Below are 13,811 nucleotides of genomic sequence, written 5' to 3'. Positions count from 1 at the left end.
GCTGCCATTTGCGCATGCATGTAGATGGTGTAGGAGTTAGCAGACAGAGAGCACACAGGAAGTGGTCACTCGAGTAGGCGTCAGAAAGAACGGAACATTCAAGACGAGGGGCACACTGGGCAGCGCTCAATGATAGGACCAAATAGGAATAGGTGTGTGAGGAGTCAGGGCACCTCTCTGACAGGCCCTGGGAGAACCACAAAGGGGATGATGTGCATTAAAGTCACTGAGTAGCAAAATCGGTGAAGGTAGCTGCCCAATAAGCTGAAAGAAGTCAGCCCTGGTGACATTGAAGGACAGAGGTACATAAATGATACAGAGGGAGAAAGTCAGGTTGGGGAAGTCAACAGCCAGAAGACGGGTAGTGAGGGAGATGGGTTGACTATGAAGGTCATCCCGTATAAGCAGCAAGACGCCCCACGAGATGGGATGCCGACCTCAGGGGGAAGGTCAAAACAGATCAGTAAGTAATGTGGAAGCTCAAAGCAGTCTTGAGGACGCAATTTCATTTCCTGAAGGCAAAGTACAAGGGGATGCTAGAAGCAGCCACAAATTCTCTTTGTGGGACCAAAGGCCACGAATGTTCCATTGGAGGAAAGTCATGAGGAGGAAGAGATGTAGGGGTGTCAACTCAGTGTCTGCCGAGGGACAACCGGTGGAGAGTCACTACTGCAGGGCACAGAAGCAGGAGGATCCTGTTCCATGGGGTCCACACAAGCGTCGTTATGGTTGTGCAGTCGGTTGGTGGAATCCAATGCCAAAAAACGGTTGGTGGTGCGCACCAGCGAGACACATGCTGGCCGGGCTAAGCGACCAAGTGACGACACCGTCGAGCAGGATCTTCGAGTTGGTGAAGGGGAAGACCGTTTGTCTTTAGCGGACTTCTTCGAGCCCTTCTGCTTAGACGAAGACTTGGGTGTTGGTTGGCTGGAGGGACGGAGGAAGTCTTCCCGGGAGTACTCCTTCTGGCCTTTCCTGCCTGCCGGTGGTGTAGTGGGTAGTTTCACTTCACAAGGTGAGAGTTTGACAGTTTGTTGCACAGCAGGACAGGGGGACGGTGATGCTACCTTAACACTGGGTGAATTCACAACCTCAGAGCCAAATTTGAGGTCATATGTCTGTGTAGCCATGTCCTTCATGGAGCAAGGGGTAACAAGAACTGAACTGTAAGTGCCAGATAGTGGAACACAGGGTTTGCGGCTAGCCAATAACTTGCGAGCTAGTGGGTAAGGCACATTTTCCTTTACCCGAATCTCTTTAACAGCCCACTCGTCGAGATAGAAGAGACAATCCTGGGAGGATGCGGCATGGCCGCCATTGCAATTGATACAGTGGGGAGAAGGAGGCGGACATTCGCCCTTGTGTGCATCCCTGCCACAGGTTACGGATTTGGCCAGGTGTCGACAAGATGTTCTAGTGTGATTGAACCAATGACACTAATAACAGCGCATCAGATTCGGAATGTGCAGCCGGACTGAGATGATTTCGTAGCCTGCTTTAATCATGGATGGCAGCACCACCCTATCAAAAGTAAGGAAAAGAATGCAGGTGGGCACCAAGGAAGAATCGACCTTTTTCATGACACGATGAATGGCAATCACACCCAGATTGGAGAGGTAAGATAGTATTTCAGCCTCAGTCAGAATGTCCAGCAGCCCATTCTAAACTATACCACAGGAGAGAATTCAAAGTTCTATGTGCCTCCACACAAACAGGGTAGCCATGGAGAAGCAGGGCAGCAAGAAGTTGTTGTGCTCGAGTCTCAGAAGCAGTTTCCAAAAGCAAAGTGCCATTTCGTAAACGAGAGCAGGATTTCACAGGGCCATCAATGGCATCAACGCTTTTTTGAATAATAAATGGATTGACCGTGGCAAAGGACTGACCATCTTCAGTACATGACAACAAGGAACCGTGGTGCAGCAGGAATGGTCTTCAAATCAGTAGCCTCATTAAGTTTTCATTTCGCCAATGTCAATGGAGAGAATGAATGACTCATTGCGAGGAAATCCCCATGATTGCCAGTGTCTCTAATGGCACACTCCTTCCAGCTGGGGGCCCCCTACACACAGGGGTTCTCCCACCTTGGGTGATTGTTCACACCTCAGGTCACACCTCCCGAACACCTGACGGAGGGACCAATGGGCAATCTGAGAAGCTTACAGCTCATCACCCCTCCCTGGGCCTGGCCTGTACCAGGGGATACGTGGGAACCCCACCTGTCGACCCGGGGCTGGGAATTACACATTACCCAGTCACCTTTTATGCATCAGACATGTGGGCCGGCCTTCAGGAGCGCACAGGGAAAAGGAGGAAGAAAAATGAGGATCCTCAAACACCGAAGAGGAGGAACAAGAGGAGAAAGGAAACAAAGAAAGGAGAAAAGGAGCCAAAAAGAAAGTTGAGATTGTTCGCAGGTCAGCAACAGAATGTAGAACATTCCCAATAATACACCAGACATGTTCCCCAAGGGAGGGGAAAAAGAATAGCAAGAGGATAGACATGCAGCATGGAAGAGAAAAAGTGCCGCAAAGGCTGGGCCCCATGGTAGCCAAGCACAAACCTGCCAAAAAGTGACGAGCCCCCTGGGGGGATATTTGCTGATGACAGCAACATGATAATTACAGATATGACACCAGAAATGTTAGAAGTAAAAGTTGAACAGACACTTACAGCTGTCCACAACTGATCACATAACAATCAAGTAGCCCTTAATGTAAAAAACACTAACAATAACATCTACATAAAAAAATCTAATACAACAAAACTAGAAGTACATACTGAAACCATAGTGCTATAAAATTTTTAGGTATGTATGTCCAACAATTCAATTCAGATGAACATATCAAGGTACTTGGAAAAAATTAGCACAGTATGCTATGCCTTACAAATATTAATCACAGTAGCTCATGCCTAAAACCACCATAATTTGCACACATACATTTTAACATCAGCTGTGGTGTTATATTCTGGAGTGTAGATGCTCAGAATGTGGAAAATGTGTTCAAATTGCAAAAATGAGCCACCAGAATGAGAAAGAGCCACAAAAGGGCCCACTGCATTGAGCTATTCAAGAAATGGGGTATTCTGACAGTTACGAGTTAATGTGTTTCAAACTGCAGTTTTATATTTAAAAAAAAAAAAAAAAAAGTTGAGCAATATATAGCAAAACAGCTCTATACATGATTATCAAGCCAAATGTAGTAAATGCTTGTACTTAAATGAATAGAGCATGGACTTCTTTTTAACCAAGGGTCAAGATATTATAAACTGTTAAAATATATCGAAACAAAGAAACACAATAAATTTAAGAAATCTTAAAGAACATTTACTAAAAAACAGTTTTTACTCCATTAAAGATTTCATTAAACATAAAATTATTGCAAATAAAAGATCAAGTTTACCAACTACAAAGCAGACAAAAGGGTCAGAGTGTACTTTTAAGCAACACAATGCATTACAGTTTGTAATTTACTCCATGAAATCTACATCTAAAAATAAGGTATTACCAGAGGAGTCTTCATTTCTCTTGTTTGAAACATGTTTTGCCTGCTTTAGGTAATTCAGTGATAAAGACTCACACACTTGAGATTATGACATCTATACAAAGATATTTGTCTACAGATGAATGAAGAAATAAATTCTTACCAACAGAAAAGTAGCTACACCACAATGAGAATAAGTATTAACTGGCATAATTACACAGTCCCAGGACAAAGAAGCAAATTTTTTTTAACATTTTCATGAAAAATCTCAAAAGCAGAACACAATAATAAAAGGAGACATAATGCATATTATTGAATGAAATCTGTTTTATAAAACACTATACAGAGAGTAATAATAATAGTCACAACATAATAATAGTCATAATATACTACTACTACTACTACTACTACTACTACTACTACTACTAATAATAATAATAATAATAGTAATAATAATGCCATTTAATCACTACATTAAACTTTTCCCTACATTTCACTGTAGTTAACCCTTGAGCAATGGTGGCAGGGCAGTTCTCACTCCCTTCTCTCTCACATCAGCATCAGTCAAGTTACAATAGTTCACAGCAAATCTGCTGCATATTAACATAAAATAAAATAAATACATCCCAATTAAAAGTACATTACATATAAAGTATTTATCTTCCATTATTTCCATCAACAACATTCTTGCAGCTTAATACACTGACTCATAACATTAATTCACTTCATCAGGAGAAGCATTCATCAGCAACTTACGCAGAGTTGTGAACAAACTTTACCCAATAAGTGAATTCTGCACTGTTATTTCACTTAGTACTGTACTTCGGTCATTAAATCTTCTCTGTCACGTTTCTCAAAATTATCTGTAGCAATATCTAAAAGATTTTTAATATATACATACAGTTGATAACTATCTAACCATTTTCATGATATGGTTTGGACATTCTGATTATACATTGTCCACAAGCCAGATAATTTACATGATTTTGTTAATACATACATAACTGAAAGAATATTTAACTCCAGCCACTTCATGTCATTCACAAAAAGCCACACCCACTTCAAACAAATGAATCAATCATGGATTGAACAGAATATCTGGAATATCACTGACCAATGTAATCACTTTCACTAGTATACGTATGAAGGGCACATCTGGCAATACTAATTGAATTTAATTTTGTAACTGATGGAGCAAGAAAAAAAAAAAACTAAAAATAATTGCGAGGATGAAACATTTTTTATTAATTTCCCACAAATGTCTAACTTCTGTTATTACAATAGAATGATTACAAAAGACAGTATCGCATGTTTTGACCAGTTTGCTACATAAACATACTCTATATGCAAATAATAAACACATCATCTAAAGAGTGTGTGTTATGCAAGGACATGAAATTTGACTTATTGCACGAGTAATAACAAGTTACAAAAACAAAAGTATGGTCTTCCAATTCCATGATGGCCAACAGAATATTTTACACGGTACTCATACATATACAATTAATTACATTTTGTGGAGATTTCATACACATATTTAACACATTTATAGAAAGAAACAAACACACAATATACACTGCTTTCAGAACTCTGGTGCTAAAGTACCACATCACAAAATTTATTTTTGAAATGGGGTAGTATAGTGATACTGAGCTATAGATTTGGCCAACATATTGGGATTTCTTATTCTGACTCTGTTATCCAAAATGTCTTTCCAGTTTCAGCAATTTCAAAATAAACCTCTGTCTCATATCTCTCCCTCTGTCATATAAATTTACCTAGGCATCAGCACACTTGCACTGTTTATTCACTGGGATTATTCCAGTTTCATGTAAATGACATGGAAAATAATTTTAAAGTTTTGTACTGTTGTCTTAAAACATGAATTTTTTATTTAGTGAAAAGCCACTTTCTCATAGATACCCAGGCACTTTTAGATTTTTAATGTAATTAAACTTATTGGAGCTTTTTTATGGTACCTTCAGTTCATTATCCAACACATGTACATTCTTCCCAACCACAACTCATGCAAGAATTTTCACATGAAAATGTTCTTTAGTTCACAGTACCAAATACTGCAACTAAAATTCATTACATCATATGTGTAAAACTGCTCGATAGTTTGAGATTGTTCTTTGTTTGTTCAATGTATTACATAAGCAGTGCACCAGCAATTAGTGCCAATAATACCAATTCTAATAGCCACATTTTCAGGAAACAGTATTCTGTGGAAGAGCTTTAAGTAAACTTTGTCCATCCCATCACAATAATTTTTTTAGCTGTCACAAGACTATCCTTAGACGAGTTCTGAATAAATTAAGAAACGCTATACAAACAGAAAATATCGTTCTGCGAATACTTTCTTGGCATTACATGAGCCGTACATTTAGATTAATTAAATATTCATAATAGACAATACTCTGTGCATTTGTATGATAAATATCATTATCTTACCTCTCCCACCACAAGCTGTTTAACAACACAAATAATTTTTGATCTAGTTATTTCTATTAACTGGGATTTTAAATTTTATCGAATGTAAAAACACCTAACTGTATGGGGCACACTTTTAAATAAATTAAGAAGTGCGAATGGTTAAAAAATACAGTACTTCAAATTGCAGTATATCACCTACATTTTTGATGCCTGTTCTCACATCTGGAATCAACATAATTTTACAGTGATGGCCCATACCATACTCTAAGGAGAGAGAACAGTGGAAAGGTTGTGTAGACATATGGGACTTTCAATTACTTTCTCTTTTTATGACAATCAATCTCAGGAATAAAATACATTAACATTGGAAAGATATTGATTTTTCTTCACTTTTATGTAGATACAGCACCATATATGTTCTCAGTAATTAACAAGATATTATTGTCCCACTGTGAATGTATCAGGATTGTGTAATTAATATTAACAATTATCCAAAAATAAATGCACAGCTCATTATCCCACTTTCTTCATGGTGATGTTGCAAGCAAAAACAATCTTTCTGACTGCCATCTATGACTTGACAATGAGCTTAAGTCTGCAAAAATTTCTTACATTTACCAATTACGAAGGAAGCCTGAAATTCAGTTCGTCACACATTTCAAAATCAAAACAACACCCTTGACAGGAAAAGTAAAAATCCTCGAAGTTAACTCTTCAACCTTTCAAGTTAAGCATATAACCATACAACACAGTGTGAAGGCTATATCCAATACTGACTTAATGTCCTCTATTTTTTAAAACTTTCAGTCATCATAACTGCACACATTATCCTCTCCAGACCAACAGTCCTTAGTATATGTGACAAGTATGATAGGAATTACTATGCTAAATTTTGAAATGTGTAATGAAACTTGCAAGAAAGTACTAAGCACAATGTCAGTTCACCACAATGAGATTATTGCTCAACTGATCACCCTTGGAACATTACAAGCAGCATTTCATGTGCTGAGTGAGGTAAGGGTCAGTATAATTCTGTGCTGCATCGTATTCAGAAACCAGGCGTTTGATGAGTGACAGTTTTTCATGCAGATACTGAAACCTCTTCTTGGCATCTTGGAACTCCTGATCACGCTTTGTTTCCTCATATTCCTGAATAATTTGTTTTTGTATGCTCTGTAAGAACAAAGTTTGAGAATGGTAATACACTCAAGAAATGTAATTGATTTAACTACCTATTACTTAAAACTGAAAGCTTTCCAAGTTCATCTCTAATCATACCTTCCATTCAGGGCTAAACTTTACTTGTTGCTTTAAGCTCTTTTCTAAATCAGCAAATCTCTGGGAAACTTTTTCAACTTCAGAGTGAAGTCTTCTGTATTCTGAATAATCTGCATTGAAGTCAGCTTTATATTTACTCCATTGCTCCCTGTTCATTATTTTTGTGTAATTCCTGTAAAAATTAGTAACAGTTAATGGACTGAAAGGATTTCTACAATTTACTGAAATAGTGTGACAAACTGAGTCAGAAAAAGATTTTTCCTAATTTGTTACCATAATAGCCACTAGAAATTTCAAGCATATTCACTCTAATGTCCAATGTAATATAGAAGTTGAAAATAACATTAAGAACGACAAAGATAATTTACACAGAAAAGAAATATGTTCTCACAGTGTACCAGTTATTGGGGCTTCTTCCCAATGCGAGTCATATATGAAGTGTATTTATATGTTGCCATTGCTTAAATGAGACATTCCATGTCAAATCAACACCTATTTTACCTCACCCTCTTAGATTTTGCTGAAAGTTGGTATACTTATAGTGGGCACTGAGACTAAGAAAAATACCAAATTTCAATTTTTTATCTCAAACCATTCCTGAAATATGGCTATGTAAACTTTTCAAAAACAGCCAAATGTGTGTGAACGGACTTTTTTTAAATTAACCTAGGAGCTGCCCTAATCGAGCTAGAGAACTGGGAAAGGTGTCATTTTGCATGCTCTTTCCAGGGATATACAACAAAACATAGCTTCTAATTAATAACCTTTTCCAAATACCAATTTATATTCTGATTTAATTTTAATTTTTTTTACAAAAACTAAGAAAAATACCAAATATCAATTTTTCACCTCAAACCATTCCTGAAATATAGTCATGTAAACTTTTCAAAAACTGGCCCAAAATGTGTGAACGGACTGTTTTTAAATTGCCGTAGGAGCTGCCCTAATTGAACAAGAGAACTGGGAAAGGTGTCATTTTGCAGCATTTTTCATGCTCTTTCCAGTGATAGACAAAAAACATAGCTTCTAATTAATAACCTTTTTCAAAATGGTAATTAATATTTTGATTTAATTTTTTTGCAAAAAGTACATAATTGAATATTTTCAAAATATTTCCATAACTACTTCATACTATTGTAAATCACATGGCAAAATATAAATCTGGGATGATGATGGGTTCACTGTTAAAAAAAAATTCCAGACTCTTGTTTTTCACTGGCCCTAGTTTGACCAAACTGACCTTTAACAAACAGGAATTTCTTTAAAATATACTGAAAGGTATGTAAAAAAAGTATTAGAAATATCAAAACATCACCTTATTAAACGAAAACTAATCAGCATATTTTATAATTAAGTTGACTGCTTATTTTAATTTCATACAACTTCACTAACAATATATTAACCGATATAACAAAAACAAGAAATTGAGCATTTAACTACAAACTGAAATAAAGTATGAATAAGTACAAGTATTTACATAATAGTTCTGGTCAATGATGTTTGAAATGGAACTATTAAACAAATTAAATGCGTAATGCTTGTTTTTAAGTAAGAGGTATCTGTACATAGCTAAATTTAACACAATAGGTACTAACAATAATTTGGAAACAACTTTCTATAAAATATACATTAACACTAACCTGACACAAAAATTAAGTTTTGAGTTGAAAGCAGTTTCCCAATAAACTGTCTAGGAACTTCATATATTACATTTTATTAAAGCTGACTGGGTTTGGTTTACATCACTTTCATTAAGAATGTATGTTCTCCCTGTTGGAGTAAATCGATTCACATTTGTGAGAACATCCAGGATAAGAGAATGACTTAGCTGGTCCACATGGATGAAGAAAAGTTATTTTCACTTCATCAAGTTCTTCGTTTTTTTCTAAAATGTACCCAAGCCACCAGTTTCTGCCATATACAGTGGTGACATAGCCTCATACATACTGTAACTTCAGTTTGTCTGGTGATGTAATTACTTCCCTCTCCCAACTCTGTATATCACGTGAGAAGTATTTGACAATTAATTTTGATGTAGTGTTGGGAATGGAAGTGTGAAATTGCTGTGTTCCTTTGATTGTCAATGCCTCTTCAAGTCGGCTTTTTAAGAATATTTCTGAAGCAGTGTAGTCTTCTTGAGTGGAATATGCAAAATCAACATTTGTGATATTATCTACTGCACTCAAATATATCTCGTGCGGTTTGGATCTTATTTTGGTATGGCCTTTGCAAACTTACACGAGCTGCCAGTCTCTTTACTGAACCCCCTACTCCATCACAAGGCCCTTTCCCATGTGCTGTGGCTGAAAAGTGCCACTCAGCTTTTATGTTGAAGTCTTCCTCATGAAGGCAAAGGTTCAGGAAGTTTTTCTTATTTTTACACTGAGCGGCAGAACTGTCAGAATAATAGTATATCTTTTTTGGAATCTTTTGAAATTTATTTGTTAGATATGAAATTAGCTTCTTTTGAAAGGTTTAAACCGCAGTTGTATTGTGCTCCAGGCAATCAGAAACAATGACAAAGCTCATATGCTCAATTTTGTCTTCCTGTTTGTAATATATAACAAAAGGATGCATGGTAATCTGTTGTCTTGTCCAGTGGAAACTCAGAGCTTCATCCTGAGAACTATACTATAATTTTCTGAAAAATCACATATGACAACAAATTCAGATTCCATAAGGTTTTCTCTTGTGGAGTTAAGGAATGTTCGTTGTTGCTTAGCAATGAAGTCATGCCGAATCAAAGTCGACATCTTACTACAAAATAAATCTATGACTTCTTCAGAAGTTTTCTGAACAATTTCCAAATTACATCGGTCAACTGACATCCACTGTTGGAACTGAACTTGTTCAATTAAGTTTTCATGAAAAAGAGTCTTAAAATTTTACGTATGACAGTTCTCCTGGGCAGTATTCACAGTTTCCCATGTTCCAATCAACTGATGATGGGTTACAAAGCATTTTTGCAATGCACTGCTTATAATTGTTTAAGCTGCTGCTCATTACTGTATTTAGTTTGGCATTTTCTATCATTAATTTTATGTTTTGGTGAGTTGTGCACATGCAGACAGTGTGTGTGTGTGTGTGTGTGTGTGTGTGTGTGTGTGTGTGCCACTCCGGCCAGCCAATACACAATGTTTTGGTCTCAACTCAGCAAATTTAGAGAAACCTATTTTTATGCTAGGAAACTTGTCTTTAAAATGCTTGTAAGCTTCTTTAAGGTTACACAAAATAAGTCTTTTTGATACTTTTGTTTCGTTTCCACTTGTTTCTGTAATTGTCACACAATCTTTAATACCTGGCATTGCCCTGCTAACTTCATCATTTTCATAAAATGAATGTACAATTTTGACAGTTTCTGTTGGTAAACACTTCCCTGGTTTTGGACCTTCCATGAATCCTCTCTCTTTCAAAATTTTTTTGGACTGCCGAACAATGTAATTAGGAGCATTAAATTCCCTCATTATTTTCCTGACACTCCACTTTTCAGGTAAACTTGTAAGAATCAGTTTTTTTGCTGTACTTATAGAATTTTTAAAGTTTCTTTTAAGATTTTCAAGAACAGATTCATCGGTATCAGTATCTGACGAAGTTTCAGGAGCAACAAAAAGTTTACGTGTCATTGAAGAGATTTTCTTCACTTTTGATTAGACGTAATGCCTAGATATTAGTTTTCTCTTCTAAATTGGGGACTCGCCTAGTTCTTGAAGTGTTGTGTTAAATGTTTTAACAGCTACTGAAGTTGGAGTGAAGTCAGGGTCTTGGTCTCGGATGATTATCTCTGATCCAGAAGATTCTTCAACACTTTTATCACTGATGGGCTCTGGTGTATTTTTCCTACATTTATCACAAATCTTGGCACCACTTGGTATTTGAGGACATAATTTGGGCATCCATGTTGTGACATTTCTCAGTTTTTTTTGGTCTCTAATAAAATGATTTTACTTCTTCAATGGATTACAACACTGCACTCTTACAGCACTGCACTTTTTACTTGGTTCCATATTTATACAAAAACCACTTATAAACTGTTCTTCAATGTATAGATTTACTTGAAAATGAACTATTAAATATAATAGATACAGACTGGTCAACACAGAGGTAACAGTTGATTTGCACTAAAACCACAGTGCACAATAATTCTGTAGGCGCACACAGCCTTAGAAGGTAACAATGCAGACGACATCATCTCAACAATGGCTCCAGTCTCCGAATTATTGTACAGACATCAAGCCCTATGTATACGGTCCTCTACTGACATACTTCCTTTAAAGTCAGTTTGGTCAAACTAGGGCCGTTAGAGAAAAACAAGAGTCCGGAATATTTTTTTTTTAACAATGAACCCATCATCATCCCACATTTATATTTTGCCATGTGATTTACAATAGTATGAAGTAGTTATGGAAATATTTTGAAAATTTTCAATTATGTACTTTTTGCAAAAAAATTAAATCAAAATATTAATTACCATTTTGAAAAAGGTTATTAATTAGAAGCTATGTTTTTTGTCTATCACTGGAAAGAGCATGAAAAATGCTGCAAAATGACACCTTTCCCAGTTCTCTAGTTCAAGTAGGGCAGCTCCTACGGCAATTTAAAAAAAGTCCGTTCACACATTTTGGGCCAGTTTTTTAAAAGTTTACATGGCCATATTTCAGGAATGGTTTGAGGTGAAAAATTGAAATTTGGTATTTTTCTTAGTTTCAGCACCAACTTTCAGCAAAATGTAAGAGGGTGAAGTAAAATTTTTATTTAAAGTGTGTTGATTTGACATGGAATGACTCAAATGCCTCAGTGTGAGCCGTAATTAGTTCAATTCTCTCTTGACAACCTCTAGATACGTATGAGGTTGTAGTATATTCATGGATTTCTCACTTGGTGCTGGTCCTTTTAAACTATTTAAGCAGGCTTTGACAAGATAGTTTGTGTTTATCTTCAGTCTTCCAGTTCGGCTTTTTCAGCATTTCTGTCATACTTTCTCAAAAAAAAAAAAAACCTGTTATCATTAGTGCCACACTTCTCTGTGTACATATTCACTGTCGCCCATTACTCATTACTCTTATATGGTACAGGCCCCACAAAGTTGAGCAATATTGTAGGATGGGTCACAGAAGTGTTCTGTAATCTCCTTTTGTGGATAGATTACATTTTTTCTAGAATTCTCTTAATGAATCTTAGTCTGTCACCAGCTTTACCTGCAACTACGCCTATGTGACTGTTCCATTTCATATCCCTACAAACTGTTGCACCCAGTTAGTTGTATGATTTGACAGGTCGCACTTGTGTCTGATCGACATTCTAGTCAGGGGATACTATTTCTTTTTTTACTGATATTTGAGCACAAATTCTGACTACAATAGTAACTGAAGCATTGAAATGCATAGTAATAAAGTTTAGATACAATATGAATCAGCTTATTAAGGTCTCTAACTGACAAAGTATAAAAATAGACACACTAGTTTCAACTGTTTAGTATAATTAGGAATACTCAAACAGCAAGTAATTCATGAAAGGAAATATAACACGAGATCTGTAATAATTTGTGTTAAAAATGTAACAATTTACGTAAAGCCCAGCTTCTGCGTCCCCGGCATTAATGTTGTACCCCATTTTAGGGCAATTTTTATCGCTCTCGTCAAATTTCCTCTGATCACAATGTTAATTCACACCCGATTTTACGTTAACATAATGTTTGCCGACATTTACGCTTTACGGAACAATATTTTGTGGAGAAAAAACTTCAATAATAGACATAAGCTTACACTGACATGGCGCGGTCTTCAAGTAGTGTTTACTATCGTTAGGTGGTGTTCTTCTTTCTTCACACGCTTAGTCACCCGTTCTCAATCGGTAAAAGCCGACGCACTGGCCATTGTCCAATATCCTGCCTTTGCCTCTCGGAATGGTGGCTGATGGGAGTAAGTAGGTTCGTGACCAATCACAGCCATTTTCAAACTTTCTCAGCTGCGCTTGCGCGATTCCTGATCATCAGACTCAGACAACACAGCGGTGAAACGCATGTTTCGCATATTTGTTGTTAAAATGTTTAGCGACTTGTAGCGCCAGTTGGCGCTACTGTGGGGGTAACTTTGCTCTTGTGCGTTGCACAAAGTTCCTGTCTAAATAATTGAAGAGACTTTCAGTGATGTTTTTATTTCATGCAGGTCCCGAAAATTTATTTTCATTGTCAGTTGCAAATATTCACGTAAGAATTTTTTTGGGATGTTTCACAAACAATGTGAGTCTTGTTTCGCGTGTGTGATTTTCTGCATAATTGAGGAGAAACATGTTCTTATAACCTCAAAAAGACGATATTAGCGCATGATACGCAAAACGTCTCATACGTAAACTTCGCACAAAATCCTTGCGAAAATATTTGCCCTTGATAGTGAGAATAAATCCTCGAAACGAAAAAGTACGGAGCTAGTGTAGTGTTTCATTATTTAAATGATGAATGATACAGTTGCAGGCTTTCACCTCCTTCTAACAAAAAAGTTTTTGCTTCCCAGTTACCAGTTCCAGCGACTAAACGTAGTACAAAATTCAGATATCCTTTTTTTGGATAATAAAAATCCTGACGAGTATTTTGATGCATGTTATGTACACATATGAAAC

The 13,811-nt window shown here is 36.6% G+C and overlaps 1 protein-coding gene across 2 annotated transcripts; it reads right to left on the bottom strand.

Annotated features, from left to right (window-relative positions):
• Positions 1–3,303: 3,303 nt before the first annotated feature.
• On the bottom strand, positions 3,304–13,149 carry LOC126412401 (RNA polymerase II elongation factor ELL-like). 2 transcript variants are annotated; one of them, XM_050081986.1, is made up of 3 exons: positions 12,959–13,149; positions 7,197–7,368; positions 3,304–7,091 (listed from the first exon to the last, which is right to left on the bottom strand). In XM_050081986.1, exons 1-3 carry the CDS (start codon positions 12,964–12,966, stop codon positions 6,903–6,905), a joined length of 369 nt encoding a protein of 122 aa, XP_049937943.1. In that variant the 5' UTR covers positions 12,967–13,149; the 3' UTR covers positions 3,304–6,902. The 2 variants fall into 2 exon arrangements, with proteins under 2 accessions (XP_049937943.1, XP_049937942.1); XM_050081985.1 differs by lacking the exon at positions 12,959–13,149 and adding an exon at positions 12,762–12,890.
• Positions 13,150–13,811: the final 662 nt, after the last annotated feature.

This window comes from Schistocerca serialis, chromosome 7 (assembly GCF_023864345.2).
Source record: "Schistocerca serialis cubense isolate TAMUIC-IGC-003099 chromosome 7, iqSchSeri2.2, whole genome shotgun sequence".
NCBI classification, from domain to species: domain Eukaryota; kingdom Metazoa; phylum Arthropoda; class Insecta; order Orthoptera; family Acrididae; genus Schistocerca; species Schistocerca serialis.
Note: the sequence above shows the minus strand (reverse complement) of the source record. Positions and strands in the feature narration are given on the sequence as shown.

Bases quoted from the DNA above. Each gene is read 5' to 3' on its own strand.
- LOC126412401 (XM_050081985.1), bottom strand. From the start codon at position 12,790: ATGCCGGGGACGCAGAAGCTGGGCTTTAC. The intron at 7,369-12,761 runs GTAAATTGTTAC...TAATTTTTACAG, and splicing joins ACGCAGAAGCTGGGCTTTAC to GAATTACACAAAAATAATGA. The intron at 7,092-7,196 runs GTATGATTAGAG...TTGTTCTTACAG, and splicing joins AGTTTAGCCCTGAATGGAAG to AGCATACAAAAACAAATTAT.